The following is a 21,235-nucleotide window of genomic DNA, read 5'->3' as shown; positions in this document are numbered from 1 at the left end:
CTCCCAGCATCGAAGGACTGAGGGGGGGGGGGAGCAGTGTCCGCCCTGCGGAATCTGAGCCACTATCTCCACTGACTGGACACTGAGCTCCAGAGAGGATAGAACGCTCCCCGCCGCAGGGGAACGCTCACCCCATCAGCATGCCGCCACACCCCTACAGAGCCGAAGTGTGGCGAGTGAGTCATCTGCTCCCTAACAAGCAGGGAGCAGATGTGAATATGGCGGCTACAGGGTAGGAGCGCAGTACTAACTGCGTTTCGGGGGGGGGGGGCTCAGCGGTACTTGGTGCGGCGCTGTGAGGGGTGCCCTGAGCCAGCGCCTTAACCCTACACTGACCAGTAAGCCTGTCGGGGTCCGCGGATATCAGCCAGCACAAAATCCTCAGGCCAGTATAATCTTGTAAGAGCAGGATGACATCACCATTAAGGGGGCGGAGCTTCTCCTCAGAGCAGACCCAACAGCATTCAGCGCCATTTTCCTGCCTGCATACACGCTGCCAGTGGAAGAGCAGTCTCTCCAGAGCACCTCCAGCTATCTGTACGGTATCAGGGGGTTGTAGAAGGGAGGAGAGGCTGTGTAAAGACTGTCACCTATTAAGGGACACAGCGCTGGTTAAGGGTCTTCCTATACCTACATAGCGCTGTGTGTGGGTTGGCTCCAATCTCTGTGTGTCTCTGCCATTCTTTGGGGGGGAAACTCTGTCTGCCCTGTACCCTGTGTGTATGTGGGGTGTACAAGCATACTTGTCTAGAAACTGTCTCATATGCTGGAGAGTTTTTATCTTCTCAGGAAGATCCCATCCCATGTAATCAGGATTGCACTGTTGTAGCGGAGATCCCAGCTAGGGAACCGGAGTGGTTAGCCTCTCTTACGGGGGCAATTTCTCAGATTTCTGAAAGGGTTGCAAGGACTGCGCATGCAACTCGGGTATTGCAGTCCTCTATGGCAGTATGGTCCGATACTGCTCCCTCGGGGCCCCCTGCGGTACATTCTCACAATCGTGCTCTTGCTCAAATTATGCAGGATGACACGGATACAGATTCTGACACTGCAGACAGTGATGGGGATGTGTCGAGGGGCACAGCATCACTTGCAAAGGGGATGCAGTTGATGATTGAGGCCATGCGGGATGTGTTACATATTTATGACACACCTCCTGAGTAGGTTGAGGAGGCCTTTTACACAGACAGTAAGAAAGCCCCTCTCATCATCCCGGCATCTAAAGAATTAAATGCTATACAGGTTGAGTATCCCATATCCAAATATCCGAAATACGGAATATTCCGAAATACGGACTTTTTTGAGCGAGAGTGAGATAGTGAAACTTTTGTTTTCTGATGGCTCAATGTACACAAACTTTGTTTAATACACACAGTTATTAAAAATATTGTATTAAATGACCTTCAGACTGTGTATATAAGGTGTATATGAAACATAAATGAATTGTGTGAATGTAGACACACTTTGTTTAATGCACAAAGTTATAAAAAATATTGGCTAAAATTACCTTCAGGCTGTGTGTATAAGGTGCATATAAAACATAAATGCATTCTGTGCTTAGATTTAGGTCCCATTGCCATGATATCTCATTATGGTATGCAATTATTCCAAAATACGGAAAAATCCGATATCCAAAATACCTCTGGTCCCAAGCATTTTGGATAAGGGATACTCAACCTGTATTTGAAAAAGTCTGGGAAAACCCGGAAAAAAAATTCCAGATCCCTATAAGGGTTCTGGTTGCTTTTCTCTTCCCGGAAGAGGATAGAAAAAAATGGGAGCCCCTGCCTATAGTTGACGCCTCTGTCTCTAGGCTGTCAAAACACAGGTGGTCCTACCAGTCCCGGGATCTGCCCCATTCAAAGACATGGCAGATAGCAAAGTGGATGCTACGGTCAAATCCATATACACTGCTTCAGGGGCTATACTGCGGCCTACTATTGCCTGTGCATGGATTTCAAAAGCTATAGCAAAGTGTTCAATCACTCTGCAGGAGGACTTGACTACGATGGATAAAGGTGACGTTGATTTATTTTTCTGCTGTGGGGTACACTGGGCTCCACAAGGATTAACATCGGGTGTAGAGTAGGATCTTGATCCGAGGCACCAACAGGCTCAAAGTTTTGACTGTTCCCAAGATGCACAGCTCCGCCTCCTCTATAACCCCGCCTCCGTGAACAGGAGCACAGTTTGTAAGTTGGTGCCATGCAGTAAGCAGGCAATCAACAGGGGGGCTGCCTTTGCAGCCCATATTATAGCGTATATCATGGGGGGGGGGACCTCCGGCCCGCGGGCCATATAAGGCTCGCGAAGCCGTTTGGTCCGGGCCACCAGCTTGTGTCGGTGAGACACACGCTGCCGCTCAGTCCGGCGGCAGCGTGTCTCCGCTGTCAGAACAGGGAGGAGAGCGCGGCTGTCGGGTGGGAGCGGCGGCGTGTATGACTTGAAACCAGCCGCCGGTTCGTGAGCCAATCAGAAGCCGCGGCTGCCGGTCCACGAGCTCTGATTGGCTCTCGAACCGGCGGCTGGTTTCAAGTCCTACATGCCGCCGGCCAACATAGCCACGCTCTCCTCCGTGTCCCGCCGAAAGCAGCACGGAGGGAGGGGGGGGGGGGGGTATGCAGGGCATCTGTATACCTGGCACTGTGGGGGGCATCTGTATACCTGGCACTGTGGGGGGCATCTGTATACCTGGCACTGTGGGGGGCATCTGTATACCTGGCACTGTGAGGGGCATTTGTATACCTGGCACTGTGAGGGGCATTTGTATTCCTGGCACTGTGTGGGCATCTGTATACCGGGCAATTGTGGATCTGGCACCGCACTATTGGGGGCATATGTGTATCACGTCCCATTTTAACTGGCCACACCCATTTTTTGGCGCGCGCGCCTGGGCGCGCGCACACAGTACCTCTAAGGGGCAGACCTACTGAGGGGCAGGGTAATTTTTTAAGTTGAGAATTTTTGTATGGTCCCCGAAGGATTTTACAAATATCCAAATGGCCCCTCGGTAGAAAGGTTCCCCACCCCTGGCGTATATTGAAGAAAGAAGAAAAACTTTGAAGACTTCAAAGGGCTGCAGCTTTTATGTATGTCATAAGACATATTTTGCTGCAACTCCATCATTCCCTCAGTGGCGCTGTATACTCCCGCACCGTGGTTGCCGGGTAACTACAGCGGAGGCTACGGTGTCTTTCCTGTCAGTCACACACACCCGCCGCTGCCCTCGAGGATCGCGTGGCCACAGGTACAAGGGGAGGTAAGGGGTCTCTTTGGCACGCTGTTGTCCGCGATCCGGCGCGGCAGTGGGAGGCGGGCCGCGTGCGCTGGCGTGGACACTGTAATTGGGCAGCCGCTCCACTAGTCACGGGGACACTGGGCACAGGTGGGGGTTGTTTCTCTCTAATAACCCCGTTTTTACAAAGCCCGCAGCGCCCGGTGGGGAGGCCAGCAGGGGAATAAGGCATAACCTGTAGCCCCTCCCCCAGCCCCTGGTGCCATTTCTCTGACGTCCTAGTGGATGCTGGGTACTCCATAAGGACCATGGGGAATAGACGGGCTCCGCAGGAGACTGGGCACTCTAAAAGAAAGATTAGGTACTATCTGGTGTGCACTGGCTCCTCCCACTATGACCCTCCTCCAGACCTCAGTTAGATTTCTGTGCCCGGCCGAGCTGGATGCACACTAGGGGCTCTCCTGAGCTCCTAGAAAGAAAGTTTATTTTAGTTTTTTTATTTTACAGTGAGACCTGCTGGCAACAGGCTCACTGCATCGAGGGACTAAGGGGAGAAGAAGCGAACCTACCTGCTTGCAGCTAGCTTGGGCTTCTTAGGCTACTGGACACCATTAGCTCCAGAGGGATCGACCACATGGAACTGGCCTTGGTGTTCGTTCCCGGAGCCGCGCCGCCGTCCCCTTACAGAGCCAGAAGCAAGAAGAGGTCCGGAATATCGGCGGCAGAAGACTTCGGTCTTCACCAAGGTAGCGCACAGCACTGCAGCTGTGCGCCATTGCTCCTCATGCACACTTCACACTCCGGTCACTGAGGGTGCAGGGCGCTGGGGGGGCGCCCTGAGGGCAATATATGACACCTTGGCTGGCAAATCTACATCATATATAGTCCTAGAGGCTATATAGATGTAAAATTACCCCTGCCAGTATTCCAGAAAAAGCGGGAGAAAGTCAGTTGAAAAGGGGGCGGGGCTTCTCCCTCAGCACACTGGCGCCATTTTCTCTTCACAGTGCAGCTGCAAGACAGCTCCCCAGGCTCTCCCCTGTAGTTTTCAGGCTCAAAGGGTTAAAAAGAGAGGGGGGGGCACAAAATTTAGGCGCAATATTGTATATACAAGCAGCTATTGGGAAAAATTCACTCAATTTAGTGTTAATCCCAAAATTATATAGCGCTCTGGTGTGTGCTGGCATACTCTCTCTCTGTCTCCCCAAAGGGCTGTGTGGGGTCCTGTCCTCAGTCAGAGCATTCCGTGTGTGTGTGTGTGCGGTGTGTCGGTACGGCTGTGTCGACACGTTTGATGAGGAGGCTTATGTGATGGCAGAGCAGATGCCGATAAATGTGATGTCGCCCCCTGTGGGGCCGACACCAGAGTGGATGGATAGGTGGAAGGTATAAACCGACAGTGTCAACTCCTTACATAAAAGGCTGGATGACGTAACAGCTATGGGACAGCCGGCTTCTCAGCCCGCGCCTGCCCAGGCGTCTCAAAGGCCATCAGGGGCTCAAAAACGCCCGCTCCCTCAGATGGCAGACACAGATGTCGACACGGAGTCTGACTCCAGTGTCGACGAGGTTGAGACATATACACAATCCACTAGGAACATCCGTTACATGATCCCGGCAATAAAAAATGTGTTACACATTTCTGACATTAACCCAAGTACCACTAAAAAAGGGTTTTATGTTTGGGGAGAAAAAGCAGGCAGTGTTTTGTTCCCCCATCAAATGAGTGAATGAAGTGTGAAAAAGCGTGGGTTCCCCCGATAAGAAACTGGTAATTTCTAAAAAGTTACTGATGGCATACCCTTTCCCGCCAGAGGATAAGTTACGCTGGGAGATATCCCCTAGGGTGGATAAGGCGCTCACACGTTTGTCAAAAAAGGTGGCACTGCCGTCTTAGGATACGGACACTTTGAAGGTACCTGCTGATAAAAAGCAGGAGGCTATCCTGAAGTCTGTATTTACACACTCAGGTACTAGACTGAGACCTGCAGATAGTGCTGCTGCAGCGTGGTCTGTAACCCTGTCAAACAGGGATACTATTTTGCGAACATAAGACGTCGTCTTATATATGAGGGATGCACAGAGGGATATTTTGCCGGCTGGCATCCAGAATTAATGCAATGTCCATTCTGTCAGGAGGGTATTAGAGACCCGACACTGTACAGGTGATGCTGACTTTAAAGGCACATAGAGCCTTATAAGGGTGAGGAATTGTTTGGGGATGGTCTCTGGGACCTCGTATCCACAGCAACAGCTGGGAAGAAAATTTTTTACCTCAGGTTTCCTCACAGCCTAAGAAAGCACTGTATTATCAGGTACAGTCCTTTCGGCTTCAGAAAAGCAAGCGGGTCAAAGGCGCTTCCTTTCTGCACAGAGACGAGGGAAAAGGGGAAAAGCTGCACCAGTCAGCCAGTTCCCAGAATCAAAATTCTTCCCCCGCTTCCTCTGAGTCCACGGCATGACGCGGGGGCTCCACAGGCGTAGCCAGGTACGGTGGGGGGCCGCCTCAAAAATTTCAGCGATCAGTGGGCTCGCTCACAGGTGGATCCCTGGATCCTTCAAGTAGTATCTCAGGGGTACAAGCTGGAATTCGAGGCGTCTCCCCCCCGCCGTTTCCTCAAATCTGCCTTGCCGACAACTCCCTCAGGCAGGGACCTGTAACCTGAGGGGGCTAAGTGTTTTAGGTTTTCTGAATAATATAGGTATTTCACAAGATATACTTGCTGTGTATTTTTCTTTGTGATTTATAGTCACCATATATCTCTTGGATTCCCAGTTTGTGCTGACAGGAAGGTCACACTGCACTTAGAGCTCTTGCTAGGTATATCGCTGCACCGGGTTGCCCAATATTGTGCTTACTAGTATGTCGGCTACACAAGGCAACGGAGATTGGGCTTCCCCCACATTGCGTGGTGGTGATGCCGCGGACATTTTGGAGGAAAATATGGCAGAGAGTTCAGGTTCAGGGGGTACCTTACCCCCCAGTGTGTCTGTAGCACAGGGGGCAACAAATGACCCACCTTGGACCACCTTTTCCATGCTGTTAAACACGCTTGTAACTAAACTGGCGCCCCCTGTGGGACCACCTGTGCCAATGCAGCAGTTTATGGTCCCTGCAATTAATCCGCCATGGGCAGATCAAATCTCCACTCATTTACAGCAGTTGAACCGGTCACTGACTAAATCTCACTCTCGCCCACCTAAGACTAAGACGTCTTCTAAACGGACCATTATTTCCTCACAATCCACTGCTATCCTGGACACATCCTCTGAGGAGGATGGTGCATATACTGACCCCACAGACACTGACTCGCATGCTTCTGATGGGGAGGGGAAGTCAGTGGTGGATGTCCCTGATTTGATTGAGGCTATCGGGCTCATTCTTCAGGTCTCTGATGATCTTGAGCCTGAGGCTCTCTAAAAAGCCGGACAGATTTAACCGTAAGTAGGTGGTTAAACAGGTTTTACCTCATTCTCAACACCTGGCTGACATACGTCAGGAGTCCTGGGAAAATCCGGGGACAAAATTCACACCGAATAAGAGACTGTTGGCTCGCTATCCTCTCTCTGCGAAGCTATGTAGAAATTGGGAAACTCCTCCGCCCGTAGATTCTCATGGGGCTCGTATGGTAGTTTCCTCTGCTCTGCCAGTAACTACAGTCTCCTCTCTGAAGGAACTGACGGATAGACGTGTGGAGGGTTGTTTGAAAGCTATTTACACCCTAATAAGGGCTGTGCATATGCCAACCATTGCAGCAACTTGGGCTGCTGAAGCTGTTGAGACGTGGGCTCAGAAGTTAGAGGCGGAGCAGCCTCCCGACGCATCTGAGCATGCTCGACAATGTCTCTCGTATATTACCACGGCTTCTCTGGACTTTAAGACTCCGATGCCGGGGTGCTGGCAGCCAAGCTACTGTTACGTCAGTCTGGCCAGACATATCCTTTGGTTGAGATCCTGGTCGGTGGATATGGGTTCCAAGAAAACCCTGGAGGTGGTTCCTTTCACGGGAAACATTCTCTTTTGGAGAAGACCTCAATAAGATTGTGGCTGATCTGGCTACTGCTGAAACAGCTTGACTACCTAGTATGGCTCCTTCCACACAAGGCTAAAAGTGCTTCCCTCTGCCCTTTTGTCCTCCAGGAAAAGCAAAAGGTCAGGCGTACCCAAGCAAACCCGTGCTTCCAGACCTGCAGAGCCCAGACCGAAGCGGGCCTGGGCTGTCCGTCAGCCTGCTTCCAAAACTGACAAGCCTGCCGCATGACGGGTAGGGCCTCCCTCTGGGGGTATCCCAGGGTGGGGGGCTGACTTCTAGGTTTTGCACAGGAATGGTTGAAGACCACTTCCGATGCCTGGGTAAGGGAAGTCGTCACTCGAGGTTATGCCATATCCTTCAAGAATCGTCCCCTTCATCGATTTTGCCAGACAGATGTTCCTCTGGACCCGACGAAGACAAACACTCTGCATTCGGTGGTATATTCCCTCCTTGCCACAGGAGTGGTAGTACAGGTGCCTCTGGCTCAGAGAGGCAAGGGGTACTATTCACCGCTGTTTCTAGTCCCGAAACCGAACGGGTCCTCGTGGCCCATTCTTAATCTGAAGTCCTTGAACAAGTATGTGCGGGTCTCCAAGTTTCGTATGGAAACTCTGCGCTCTATTGTTCTGGCCTTGGAGCCTGGGGACTATATGGTCTCCCTGGACATACAGTATGCCTACCTGCATATTCCTATTGCAGTGTCATCAGCAGTACCTCAGGTTTGCGGTGGGCAATCTTCATTACCAATTTCGGGCTTTCCCCTTTGGTTTGACAACTGCTCCCCGAGTTTTCACCAAAGTAATGGCGGTCATGACGGCTACACTCCGCAGTCAAGGGGTCAGGATCCAACCGTACTTGGACGATTTGTTGATCCTGGCAAATTCCCCAGAACTTCTCCTGTGTAATCTAGATCTGACGGTCCAGTTCATGACAGCCCACGGGTGGCTGATCAACTGGAAGAAATCCTCCCTGGTTCCTGCTCAGAGCATGGTACACCTGGGAGCGTTATTGGACACTCACAGCCAACGGTGGTTCTTGTCTCAGGAGAAAGTCCTGAAGTTTCGTCCGCAAGTGTCGATACATTCGTCAATGCAACTGCTAGGTCTCATGGTGTCGGCTTTCGACATGATGGAGTATGCTCAATTCCATTCTCGCCCTCTGCAGAAGTTAATTCTAACCAATTGGGACAGCCTGCCTCACCGGATCAGACCTCACATGGTCTCCGGAGGTCCGCTTGTCACTGAGCTGGTGGCTGCAGGACAACGATTGAGCAGGGGCCGTCCCTTCTAGATATCCAACTGGGTCCTGCTGACGACGGATGCCAGTCTGAGAGGTTGGGGCGCAGTGTTGGAACAACACTCTCTCTTCATGGTAGGTGGACCAAGGAGGAGTCTCTACTCCCGATAAATATTCTGGAATGACAATGGCCCAGCATCTAATACAGAACAGACCTGTTCAAGTACAATCGGACAACGCCACCACGGTGGCGTACATCAATCATCAAGGCAGCACTCGAAGCTGCATGGCAATGAGGGAAGTATCATGGATTCTTGAACTCCATCTGCCGGCCATATCTGCAGTGTTAATTCTGGGGGTCCTTAACAGGGAAGCGGACTTTCTCAGTCGTCAGGACGTACACGCCGGAGAATAGTGCTTCCATCCAGATGTGTTTCAACTTCTCGTGGACAAGTGGGGCCTTCCAGATGTGGACCTGATGGCGTCTCGACACAAGCACAAGGTTCCGGTCTTCGGAGCAAGGACAAGGGATCCTCAAGCAGCATTTGTGGATCTTCAGTCAATCCCATGGAACTTTTGGCTGCCGTACGTGTTACCTCCGGTGTCATTCCTGCCCTGAATAATACGGAAGTTCAAGCAAGGAGGAGGAAACCTACTTCTGATCGCTCCAGCGTGGCCCAGACGGCACTGGTTCTCCGAGCTACAGGGCCTCTCGCTGGATCGTCCGCTTTTACTTCCACAACGACCAGACCTCCTCGTTCAGGGCCCTTGTGTTTACCAGGACTTGGCCCGTCTGGCTTTGACGGCATGGCTCTTGAAGCTTCCGTCCTGAGGGCCGAGGGTTTTTCTGAGGCGGTCGTTCAAACTATCTTGAAGGCCCGTAAGCCTGCTTCTGCTCGGATTTACAGTAGGGTACAGAATGCTTACTTTACTTGGTGTGCGTCTCACAATCATGACATTTTCAAGTTTAGTACGGCAAAACTGTTGGCCTTCCTACAACAGGGCCTGGACTTAGGCCTGTGTCTGGCTTCCCTCAAGGTTCACATTTCTGCCTTGTCGGTTTGGTTTCAGAGAAAGATTGCTCCCCTTCCAGATGTTCATACATTCACTCAGGGCGTGTTGCAGATTCAGCCTCCTTATGTACCTCCTGTGGCCCCTTGGGATTTGTCAGTGGTACTGGGGGCCTTACAAGAGTCTCCATTTGAACCACTTACCTCTGCTGACCTTAAATGGCTGTCCCTTAAGGTGCTATTTTTGCTGGATATTGCTTCAGCTAGAAGGGTTTCGGACTTGGGTGCCTTATCCTGTAAGTCCCCCACCCCATTTGATTTTTCATCGTGATCGGGCGTATCTTAGAACGCGCCTAGGTTATTTACCCAAGGTGGTGTCTTCCTTCCACCTTAAGCAGGAGATTGTGGTTCCAGCCTTTAATTCTCCTGAGTTGTCTTCCAAAAGTCTTTGGATGTGGTACGGGCTCTCCGTATCTATGTGAAGAGAACATCCTCCATTAGGAAATCTGATTCTCTGTTTGTACTGTTTGGTTTTCACAAACGTGGCTGGCCTGCTACCAAGCAAACTCTGGCCAGATGGATTAGTATGGTGATTGCACATGCTTATGTACAGGCTGGTCGTCCAGCTCCTGCTACCATCAAAGCCCATTCTACTCGGTCGGTTGGACCTTCTTGGGCGGCCTACCGTGGTGCGACCCTTGAACAAATGTGCAAGCCGGCTACGTGGTCCTCAGGGAACACGTTTATAAGGTTCTATGCCTTTGATACTTACTCCTCCAAGGATGCTTCCTTTGGACGCCGGGTTCTTGTGCCCGCTACAGTGCAACCCTTCCCATAAGGAACTGCTTTAGGACATCCCCGATGTTAATCCTTGTGGAGCCTAGTGTACCCCGCAGCAGAAAATGAGATTTATGGTAAGAACTTACCGTTATATCTTTCTGCGAGGTACACTGGGCTACACAAGGCGCCCACCCTGACGCACTTAGCTTCTTTTGGGTTGGTGTGGCATAGCCGCTGACACCCTCTCCTGTGGTGAGTGTGTGGTGTAATTGGCTACAAGTGATTGTCTTCTCTAGTACCTGCTACTGCATTGGGCTGGTTATTGAAACTGAGCTCCTGTGCATGGAAGAGGGGTTATAGAGGAGGTGGCGGTGTGCATCTTGGGAACAGTCAAAGCTTTGAGCCTCTTGGTGCATCAGATCTTTACAGGTGGTCGTGCCAAATCCAAAAAGCCTGCTCCCGCAGGTTCACAGGACCTCAAAATCCTCAGCATGACTGTGGACCGCAAAGCCTGGAGTAAAGTCAGGTGGGAGCAAGACTCCGGCATTTCAGCCACGTCTGGGTGTCGTCTGGCCTGGACCCCTGGATACAGGATATTGTGTCCCGGGGGTACAGGTTGGAGTTTCAAACTCTCCCGCCTCACCGATTCATCAAATCAGGCTTGCTGACTTTGCCGGCAGACAGAGCTATTCTACTGGACGCTATCCGAAAATTTATAGTGTCAGAGGTCTTTGTTCCAGTTCTATCTCATCAGTTGACCAAAGGTTACTATTTGAACCTTTTTGTGGTACCGAAGCCGGATGGTTCGGTAAAGCCAATTCTGAGCTTGAAACTTTGAACCCTTATCTCATGGACTTCAAATTCAAGATGGAGTCTCTAGGGTCAATTATCTCAGGATTGACGGAGGGGGTGTTCCTGGTGTCTCTGGACATCAAGGATGCGTACCTCCACATTCCCATTTGGTCGCCGCATCAGGCTCATCTCAGGTTTGCACTGTTTGACAATCGCTATCAGTTTCAGGCACTGCCGTTCGGTCTCTCCACGGCACCGAGGGTCTTCACCAAGGTGATGGCTGAGATGATGGTTCTCCTTCGCAAGCAGGGGGTGAACTTAATTCCATATCTGGACGATCTGCTGATCAAGGCATCGTCCAAGGAGAAGTTGTGAAGATCCATTGCTCTCACGACGCATCTGCTCAAGGATCACGGTTGGATTCTGAACCTTCCAAAGTCTCATCTGGAGCTGACAAGGAGGCTGTCTTTCCTGGGGATGATCCTCGACACGTAGGTGCAGAGGGTGTTTCTACCGGTGGAGAAAGCATTGGTGATTCAAACCATGGTCCGGGATGTCTTGAAGCCTGCCAGGGTGTCAGTTCATCAGTGCATCCGCCTTTTGGGGTAGATGGTTGCCTCCTACGAGGCTCTGCAGTACGGAAGGTTTCATGCTCGATCCTTTCAACTGGATCTCTTGGACCAGTGGTCGGGATCTCACCTACACATGCACCGGAGGATACGTCTGTCTCCAAAAGCCAGGAATTCGCTCCTCTGGTGGCTAAAACTACCACACCTTCTGGAGGGCCGAAGGTTCGGAGTTCAGGACTGGATCCTTCTATCCACGGATGCAAGTCTAAGAGGTTGGGGAGCAGTTGCTCAAGGGGAGACCTTCCAAGGAAGGTGGTCGAGTCAGGAGTTCCTTCTTCCGAAAAACATCCTGGATCTAAGAGTCGTATACAAAGGCCTTCTTCAAGCAGCACACCTTCTACAGGATCGGGCTGTTCAGGTGCAGTCGGACAATGTGGCCACAGTGGCTTACATAAACCGACAAGGCGGAACAAAGAGCAGGGCTTCAATGTCGGAGGTGACATAAATCCTCCTGTGTCACGCTGTAGCGATGTCCGCAATCTTCATTCCGGGAGTAGACAACTGGGAAGCGGACTTCCTCAGCATACACTATCTCCATCCAGGAGAGTGGGGCCTCCCCCGGAGGTGTACGTGGAGGTAACCGGTTGGTGGGGGGGGGGGGGTTCCTCACATAGACATGATGGCCTCCCGCCTCAACAAGCAACTGCGGAGATGCTGTTCCAAGTCGAGGGACCCACTGGCAGTGGCGGTGGACACACTGGTAACGCCGTGGGTGTTCACGTCAGTGTATGTATTCCCTCCATTTCCTCTAATTCCAAGAGTTCTACAACTTGTAAAAAGAACAAAAGTTCTGGCAATCCTCATTGCTCCATACTGGCCAAGGAAGGCTTGGTACGTGGATCTGCTGGATCTACTGCTGAAAGATCAAAGGGCCCTACCTCTTCGGGAGGATCTTCTACTGCAGGGGCCGTTCGCTTATCAAGACTTACCACGGCTACGTTTGACGGCATGGCGGTTGAGCGCCAGATCTTAACTCTGAAGGGTGTTCCGAGCGAGGTTATTCCTACCCTGATACAGGCTAGGAAGGGGGTAACGTCTAAACATTGCCATCGAATTTGGAAAAAAATTGTCTTGGTGTGAATCCAAGAAATTTCCTGCGGTGGAGTTTCAACTAGGACGTTTCCTCCTTTTCTGCAAGCAGGTGTGGATATGGGCCTGAGATTGGGCTCCATCAAGGTCCAGATCTCCGCTTTGTCCATTTTCTTCCAGAAATAATTGGCTGTCCTCCCTGAGGTTCAGACCTTTTTGAAAGGGGTTTTGCACATCCAGCCTCCCTTTGTGGCGCCAGCGGCACCCTGGGATCTTGATGTGGCGTTACATTTCCTGCTATCTGATTGGTTTGAGCCTCTACATGAGGCTGAAATCAAGTTTCTCACGTGGAAGGCGGTAACTTTGTTGGCTTCGGTTCGACGTGTGTCAGAATTGGGGGCTTTGTCCTGTACAAGTCCCTATCTGGTCTTCCATGAAGATAGGGCGGAACTCTGGACTCGTCAACAGTTCCTTCCTTAGGTTGTGTCGGCTTTTCATATCAACCAACCTATTGTGGTGCCAGTGGCTACTGACTCCTCAATTGCTTCAAAGGCCTTGGATGTTGTGAGGGATTTGAAGATTTATATGAAGAAGACGGCACGTCACAAAAAAATCTGACTGTTCTTTATGATCCCAAGAAAAATGGGTGTCCTGCTTCTAAGCAGTCGATTTCGCGCTGGATCAGGTTCACCATCCAGCATGCATATTCTACGGCAGGATTGCCGTGTCCAAATTCTGTTAAGGCCCACTCTACTCCTAAGGTGAGTTCTTCCTGGGCGGCTGCCCGGGGTGTCTCTGCTGTACAGCTTTGCCGAGCAGCTACTTGGTCTGGATCGAACACGTTTGCTAAGTTTTACATGTTCGATACTTTGGCCTCTGATGACCTCAAGTTTGGTCAAGCAGTTCTGCAGGAGCCTGCACACTCTCCCTCCCGTTCTGGGAGCTTTGGTACATCCCCATGGTACTAATATGGACCCTAGCATCCTCTAGGACGTAAGAGAAAATAGGATTTTAATTACCTACCGGTAAATCCTTTTCTCGTAGTCCGTAGAGGATGCTGGGTGCCCGCCCAGTGCTTTTTTAACCTGCAGTGGTTGTTTTGTTCAGTACTGCCTGGTTCCTAGGTAAGTTCTGCGTTCTTTACTGTTTCAGCTGTTGCTGAGTTTTCCAGCATGTTGGTCGGATTTGCCTTGTTGTGTGAGCTGGTATGAATCTCGCCACTATCTGTGTATTTCCTTCTCTTGAAGTATGTCGTCTCCTCGGGCACAATTTCTAGACTGAGTCTGGTAGGAGGGGCATAGAGGGAGGAGCCAGCCCACACTGTTAAACTCCTAAAGTTCCAATGGCTCCTGGTGGACCGTCTATACCCCATGGTACTAATATGGACCCCAGCATACTCTACGGACTATGAGAAAAGGATTTACCGGTGGGTAATTAAGATCCTACTTTATTTATATATATATATATATATATACTAAAAGAGAGTGAAGGCGCACTCAATGAGCAAGTATAACAGGTAATTTATTACAATGATAAAAGCTCACATACATCTCAGATTAAAACAGCCGGCTCACGAACACATCCAAAGTGCCTCCGGATAGCAGCGTGTGAATTGTTCTCTGCCGCTCAATCATCAGATAGTCTCATCAGCGTGTATGCTTGTGGACTCCGCAACAAACTCCGATCACTCAGAGCCGTCCTTCCCGGCCACGCCCAACGCGTTTCGTCACTGCCGGAAGCTTTTTTTGGAGATTTTTGCCAATTTACAAAATAAAAAGTAAGAAATCACATGTACATAAGTATACGCAGCCTTTGCCCTGACGCTCAAAAATTGAGTTCAGGTGCATCCAGTTTCCACTGATCATCCTTGAGATGTTCCTACAGCTTAATTGGAGTCCACCTGTGGTAAATTCAGTTGATTGGACCAGATTTGGTTAGGCGCACACCTGTCTATATAAGGTCCCACACTTGACAGTGCATGTCTGCGCACAAACCAAGCATGAAGTCAAAGGAATGGTTTGTAGACCTCTGAGACATGATTGTCTCAAGGCACAAATCTGGTGAAGGGTGCAGAAAAATATCTGCTGCTTTGAAGGTCCCAATGAGCACTGTGGCCTCCATCATCCGTAAAGGGAAGAAGTTCGGAACACCAAGACTCTTCCTAGAGCTGGCCGGCTAAACTGAGCGATCGGGGGATAAGGGCCCTAGTCAGGGAGGTGACCAAGAACTCAATGGTCACTTTGTCAGAGCTATAGCATTCCTCTGTGGAGAAAAGAGAACCTTCCAGAAGGACAACCATCTCTGCAGCAATCGAACAATCAGGCCTGTATGGTAGAGTGGCAGACTAAAGCCACTCCTTAGTAAAAAAAAACACATGGTAGTCCACCTGGAGTTTGCCAAAATGCACCTGAAGGACTAAGACCATGAAAAACAAAAATTCTCTTGTCTGATAAGACAAAGATTGATCTCTTTGTGAATTCTAGGCGTCATGTTTGGAGGAAACCCGGCACCGCTCATCACCAGGCCAATAACATTCCTACAGTGAAGCATGGTGGTGGCAGCATCATGCTGTGGGGATGTTTTTCAGCGGCAGGAACTGGGAGACTAGTCAGGATAGAGTGAAAGATGAATGCACAATGTACAGGCATATCCTGGATGAAAACCTGCTCTAGAGCGCTCTTGACCTGAGACTGGGGCGACTGTTCATTTTTCAGCAGGACAACGACCCTAAGCACACAGTCAAGATATCAAAGGAGTTGTTTCAGGACAACTCTGTGAATGTCTTCGAGTGGCCCAGACTTGAATCTGATTAAACATCTCTGGAGAGATCTGAAAATGGTTTTGCATCAACGCTTTCCATCCAACCTGATGGAGTTTGAAAGGTGCTGCAAAGAGGAATGGGCAAAACTGCCCAAAGATAGGTGTGCCAAGCTTGTAGCATCATATTCAAAAAGACTTGAGGCTGTAATTGCTGCCAAAGGTGCATCAACAAAGTATTGTGCAAAGGCTGTAAATACTTATGTACATGTGATTTCTTAGTTTTTTATTTATTTATTTTTATAAATTTTCAAAAACCTTTAAAAAAGTAATTAAACATTATTTTTTTTACGTCGTCATTATGAGGTACTGTGTGTAGACCTTTGAGGGGAAAAAATAATTTATTCCAGTATAACAAAATGTGGAAAGTGTAGCAGTGTGAATACTTTCCGGATGCTGTGTGTATGTTAAATTTCATGTTCATTTTTTGAAGTTTACATGCACAGGAATGGAGCTGAAATTCAACATTTTAAATATGACCATAAATATGGGGTAGGTAGTAATAATAAATGTTAGTAGTTAAATGTTATTATATGAGTTACTCATGTTACAACAAAGTTCTTTTTACAATATGGTTATTATACTATACACTTAAGACCCTAACCCTATGATTGATAACTGAATGTTAACCAAACTATACCTAAAATCAACTTTGACATATGACTTGCGTATCAAAGTAATGCGACTCGCGTTTCTGTCCCCAGTCAAAGGGCTCTGATAGAAATTAGTCAAACCTGTAGGCCTGTTTGTCTTCCCAATTAGCTGTGAAGATGTATAGAATATTTAATCTGGTGATAATGGCCATATAAAATACGTTGTGGGGGGATAAATAAATATATATGTACACATAAACTCCCCAACACCAAGGACTGGCACTCCCGAATTTCATTTCGTATACCGCGGCGTATCCATATACATTTGTTGGTGCCTGATGATAGTGTAATAAAGCACTGAAATGTTGCTAAATTTATCTTTGTCTGCTGACTACTTCTTGAACGGAGTGCCGCACCAACAAACTTGTATATTATAAATAAATAAACACATATATATATATACAGGTTGAGTATCCCATATCCAAATATTACGAAATACGGAATATTCCGAAATACGGACTTTTTTGAGTGAGAGTGAGATAGTGAAACCTTTGTTTTTTGATGGCTCAATGTACACAAACTTTGTTTAATACACAAAGTTATTACAAATACAGGTTGAGTATCCCATATCCAAATATCCGAAATACGGAATATTCCGAAATACGGACTTTTTTGAGCGAGAGTGAGATAGTGAAACTTTGGTTTTCTGATGGCTCAATGTATACAAACTTTGTTTAATACACACAGTTATTAAAAATATTGTATTAAATGACCTTCAGACTGTGTATATAAGGTGTATATGAAACATAAATGAATTGTGTGAATGTAGACACACTTTGTTTAATGCACAAAGTTATAAAACATATTGGCTAAAATTACCTTCAGGCTGTGTGTATAAGGTGCATATAAAACATAAATGCATTCTGTGCTTAGATTTAGGTCCCATTGCCATGATGTCTCATTATGGTATGCAATTATTCCAAAATACGGAAAAATCCGATATCCAAAATACCTCTGGTCCCAAGCATTTTGGATAAGGGATACTCAACCTGTATTGTATTAAATGACCTTCAGGCTGTGTGTATAAGGTGTATATGAAACATAAATGAATTGTGTGAATGTACACACACTTTGTTTAATGCACAAAGTTATAAAAAATATTGGCTAAAATTACCTTCAGGCTGTGTGTATAAGGTGTATATGTAACATAAATGTATTCTGTGCTTAGATTTAGGTCCCATCACCATGATATCTCATTATGGTATGCAATTATTCCAAAATACGGAAAAATCCCATATCCAAAATACCTCTGGTCCCAAGCATTTTGGATAAGGGATACTCAACCTGTGTGTGGGGCCCCTGTGCTTTTTTAAATACTCACCTATCACTGCTTTTGGTCAGTTTTCCTGAGCACAGAGGCCTAGATTGAACATGCGTGAATGCTAAAGTAGATATTTGCACAATGTTTATCCCAAAGAAACTGTTGATCAGGGAAGGGCCCATTATTGGGTATCAAGATGATAGGTTGACAGGAATTAGGTTGACCCCTAAATGGTCGACATGCATTAGATTGACGTGGTCAATAGGTTGATATGTAAAAGGTTGATGGGCTCAAAAGGTCGACACAAGTTGTGTTTTTTTTTCTTTGTGTTTTTTTTTTGTGGTGGGGGGGGTTTGCAATTTTTTCATCCTTCACCATCCTCATGGACTACAATTGGGAATTGTAGCCTGTGCCGAGCGCAGCGTGCTGAGTGAAGCACGTACACTAAAGGTGGGGGGGGGGGGGGGTTCTAGAAGAAAGTGGTGTCAACCTTTTGACCATGTCAGCCTTTTCCTTGTTGACCGTTTGGACCCAACCTTTCTAATGTACATCTATTGAAACACACACCCATTATTGTGGGGGTTTTTTTTGCATTTTTGTTTATGCTCTGAAGAAAGATTTCTCTTTAGACTTTTAACGCTCATGTTAATTTATTCATGCATTGTACATGCCGTTGTGCAATTTTTACAGATTACTTTGCTGTACCTACACTTATTTTAAAATCTTTAAATAAAGATGTAACACATTCTGCTATCTGCTTGGACCGCGCAAGCCCTTGAAATACCGTATGGCGATCATGTACTTGTTCTATTTTTGATTGCTTTACTTTGTTTTAAGCACTTACTGAATCAACAAAAGGATACTGATGTAGAAGAGTACAAGAAGTTGCTTTCAGAAAGAGAGGTTAATGTAAAACGCATTCAACAGCTTACTGAAGAGACTGGAAAACTGAAAACGGATATTGCAAGGTACTGTATGTTAGGTTTGACTGTTGAACTTAATTATTCTGTATGTAGTTGATGCTTCACAAAGCCTTTCTTGATTTGTAAAGGAACTTTTATCCATTGAGGGGGGGGGGGGATGTACTAAGCAGTGATAAAATTTGGAGAAGTGAGCCTGTAGAGAAGTTGCCTATGGCAGCCAATCAGCATTGACGTAACATTTAGAATTTGCATACTATAAAAGTATACAGAGCAGCTGATTGGTTGCCATGGGCATCTTCTCCACTGGTTCACTTCTCTTTTATCACTGCTTAGTTCATGTCCTGCTGCCTTCTGTAGGTGGACAGCTTTAGGATATCCAAGAGTAATTTCTGTGTCCCCTTTGTCTGGTGCCCACACTTTACTCTCGTCTATGCTATACCCAGTGTCAACCCTGTGTCCTGTATGGAGTTGATGAAAAGGATTTAACGGGTAAGACCATAAATCTCCTTTTGTCCATTACTAAAATGCGAAGTCTACTCAAAAAGTGCTGTTTCAGCCCTTAATATGACTGAGTATCTGTAGCTGGACACTGAAGCTTAGATTCATATGGATATAAATCTTTTGTGCTGTTTACTTTGGTTTACTTTGTTTATTAACATTGCAGATGTGTGTTAATGGTTTTAATTGTTGTGACAGGTTAAATGCAGCCCAGAATACAAGTCAAAGCCAGTGTCAGAGTGCGAAAGAAGAAGCTGCAAAGCTGAAGACTGAAAAGGAAACTCTCCAGAAAGAGCTTGATGCCAAAGTTGCAGATATACAAGAGAAAATTAAAACCATCACACAGGTTAAAAAAATTGGAAGAAGATATAAGACTCAGTATGAAGAGCTAAAGATTCAGCATGATAAGGTGAGTAAAACGCTACTTTAGAAGTTCTTTACCGTATTGTTGTTAAATGTAGATCTAGATGGAGTGAGCACACGAAGAGCTTTATATATGTTTTCAGTGTGTTTGACTGGGATTTGCTGCTGTTAGAACGCTGGTTACAAGACGTGAAGGGGAAAATATATGCATTTGGTGTTTTTAAAGTGCAGAAAAACGATTTACCCAAAATGTTTGTTGTGCAAAGCAGTGCTTTTATGTTGCTGAATTAGCTCGGTTCCTTAGGCCATCTGACTAAAACAAACAAAAACTTCTGAAAGCGCCTCGTAATATAATATTCTATAGAACAATTCCACAATTTCAATGTGCTGCTGTATAGGCACTGTGTAATTGCCTGATTTAAGGGAACTCGATTGAAAAAGGACTCAGCTGCGCAATGAAATTGGAAACATGAACAAAAGCTGACGTATGCTGAGATATATTATAAAAAAAATGTAATATGACCAAAAAAAATTTCATACAATAAACCATATAATCTGGCAACATAGTCTCCATAGCGGCTCCTTTATACTTCCAGCAGCCTCTCCGTGTAGAACTCCGCCCGGTGCAAGCCCTGCACTCTCCCTCCCAGTGACCGCTACGTTGTGGGCAACGCAGGATAATCTAACCGAGGACACTCGGTTAGAAACCAGCCCACGGGAGAGGTAATTTTGACTTCATCTGACATCGGAGCATTTCTACTTAGCGGAGCTCTATTAAAACATTCATAGGACTGCAGTTACCAGTCTAAAACTTATGAACTACTCTACATTCTAACAATTCATTCATACCGAGGATACGATACTGTTTCTACTTGTTGGATACAAATGTTGCATATTGTTACCACTCACATTACAAGTGCTTGTTTTATCTGATATCCAGTACAAGGCATTTGACTATTTCCCTATAAGGTTTAAGTCCAGATTATATGGTTTATTGTATGAAAAAAAATGTTTTTTGTCATATTAAATTCTTTTTTATAATATATCTCGGCATACGTCAGCTTTTGTTCATGTTTCCAATTTCATTGCGTAGCGGAGTCCTTTTTCAATCGAGTTTCCTTAGGCCATCTGACTGTTTGCAACAAGGCAAGTGCTTTATAATGTGATCTCTAATAATGTGATCTCGACCGGTCTCTAGGTCGACCACACTTCGGTCGACAATGTCTAGGTCGACCACAGGTAGATCAACATGGTTTCTAAGTAGACATGTTCTAGTAGACATGACAGACTGTCAACAAGAGTTTTTCACATTCTTTTTCATTATTTTTTTTTATTTATTTTTTACTTTTTCATGCTTTACGTTCCACATGAACTACAGTTGGGAATGGTAACCTGTGCCGAGCGCAGCCCGAAGCATGGCGAGCCATGCGAGGGGACGGGGCACAGTGCACTAATTGGGGTTCCCAGTCACTCTACGGAGAAGACGACACAATTTTTTACAAAAAACTCATGTCGAGCTTGTACATGTTGACCAATAGTGTTCAGCCTAGACACTGTCGACCTAAGTGTGGTTGACCCTATGATACACACACATATATATATATATATATATATATATATATATAGATATATATATATATATATATAGATATATATAGATATATATATAGATATATATAGATATATATATATGTGTGTGTGTGTGTATATATATGTGTGTGTATATGTATGCATGTGTGTGTGTGTGTGTGTGTGTATATATGTGTGTATATATATATATATATATATATATATATATATATATATATATATATATATATATATATAGAGAGAGAGAGAGAACTGCGGAACTCCAGGTCTTGTAAAAAGTCGAATTGTATTCAAAAGATCACAACATAGTACACCAACGTTTCGGGGTGTCTAGCCCCTTTGTCACATCTTGACAAAGTGGCTAGACACCCCAAAACGTTGGTGT

The 21,235-nt window shown here is 46.9% G+C and overlaps 1 protein-coding gene across 1 annotated transcript in view; it reads left to right on the top strand.

The window, feature by feature from the left end:
* Positions 1-21,235, top strand: part of TPR (translocated promoter region, nuclear basket protein) — a 605,901-nt gene that overhangs the window by 333,458 nt on the left and 251,208 nt on the right. Inside the window, exons 30-31 of the mRNA XM_063940231.1 lie at positions 18,314-18,444; positions 19,096-19,306. Coding sequence (XP_063796301.1) covers positions 18,314-18,444; positions 19,096-19,306 — 342 coding nt within the window. The remainder of the gene's footprint in view (positions 1-18,313; positions 18,445-19,095; positions 19,307-21,235) is intronic.

The sequence above is a fragment of the Pseudophryne corroboree genome, chromosome 9 (genome assembly GCF_028390025.1).
Source record: "Pseudophryne corroboree isolate aPseCor3 chromosome 9, aPseCor3.hap2, whole genome shotgun sequence".
Lineage (NCBI taxonomy): Eukaryota > Metazoa > Chordata > Amphibia > Anura > Myobatrachidae > Pseudophryne > Pseudophryne corroboree.
This window is presented reverse-complemented; position numbering and strand designations above follow the sequence as displayed.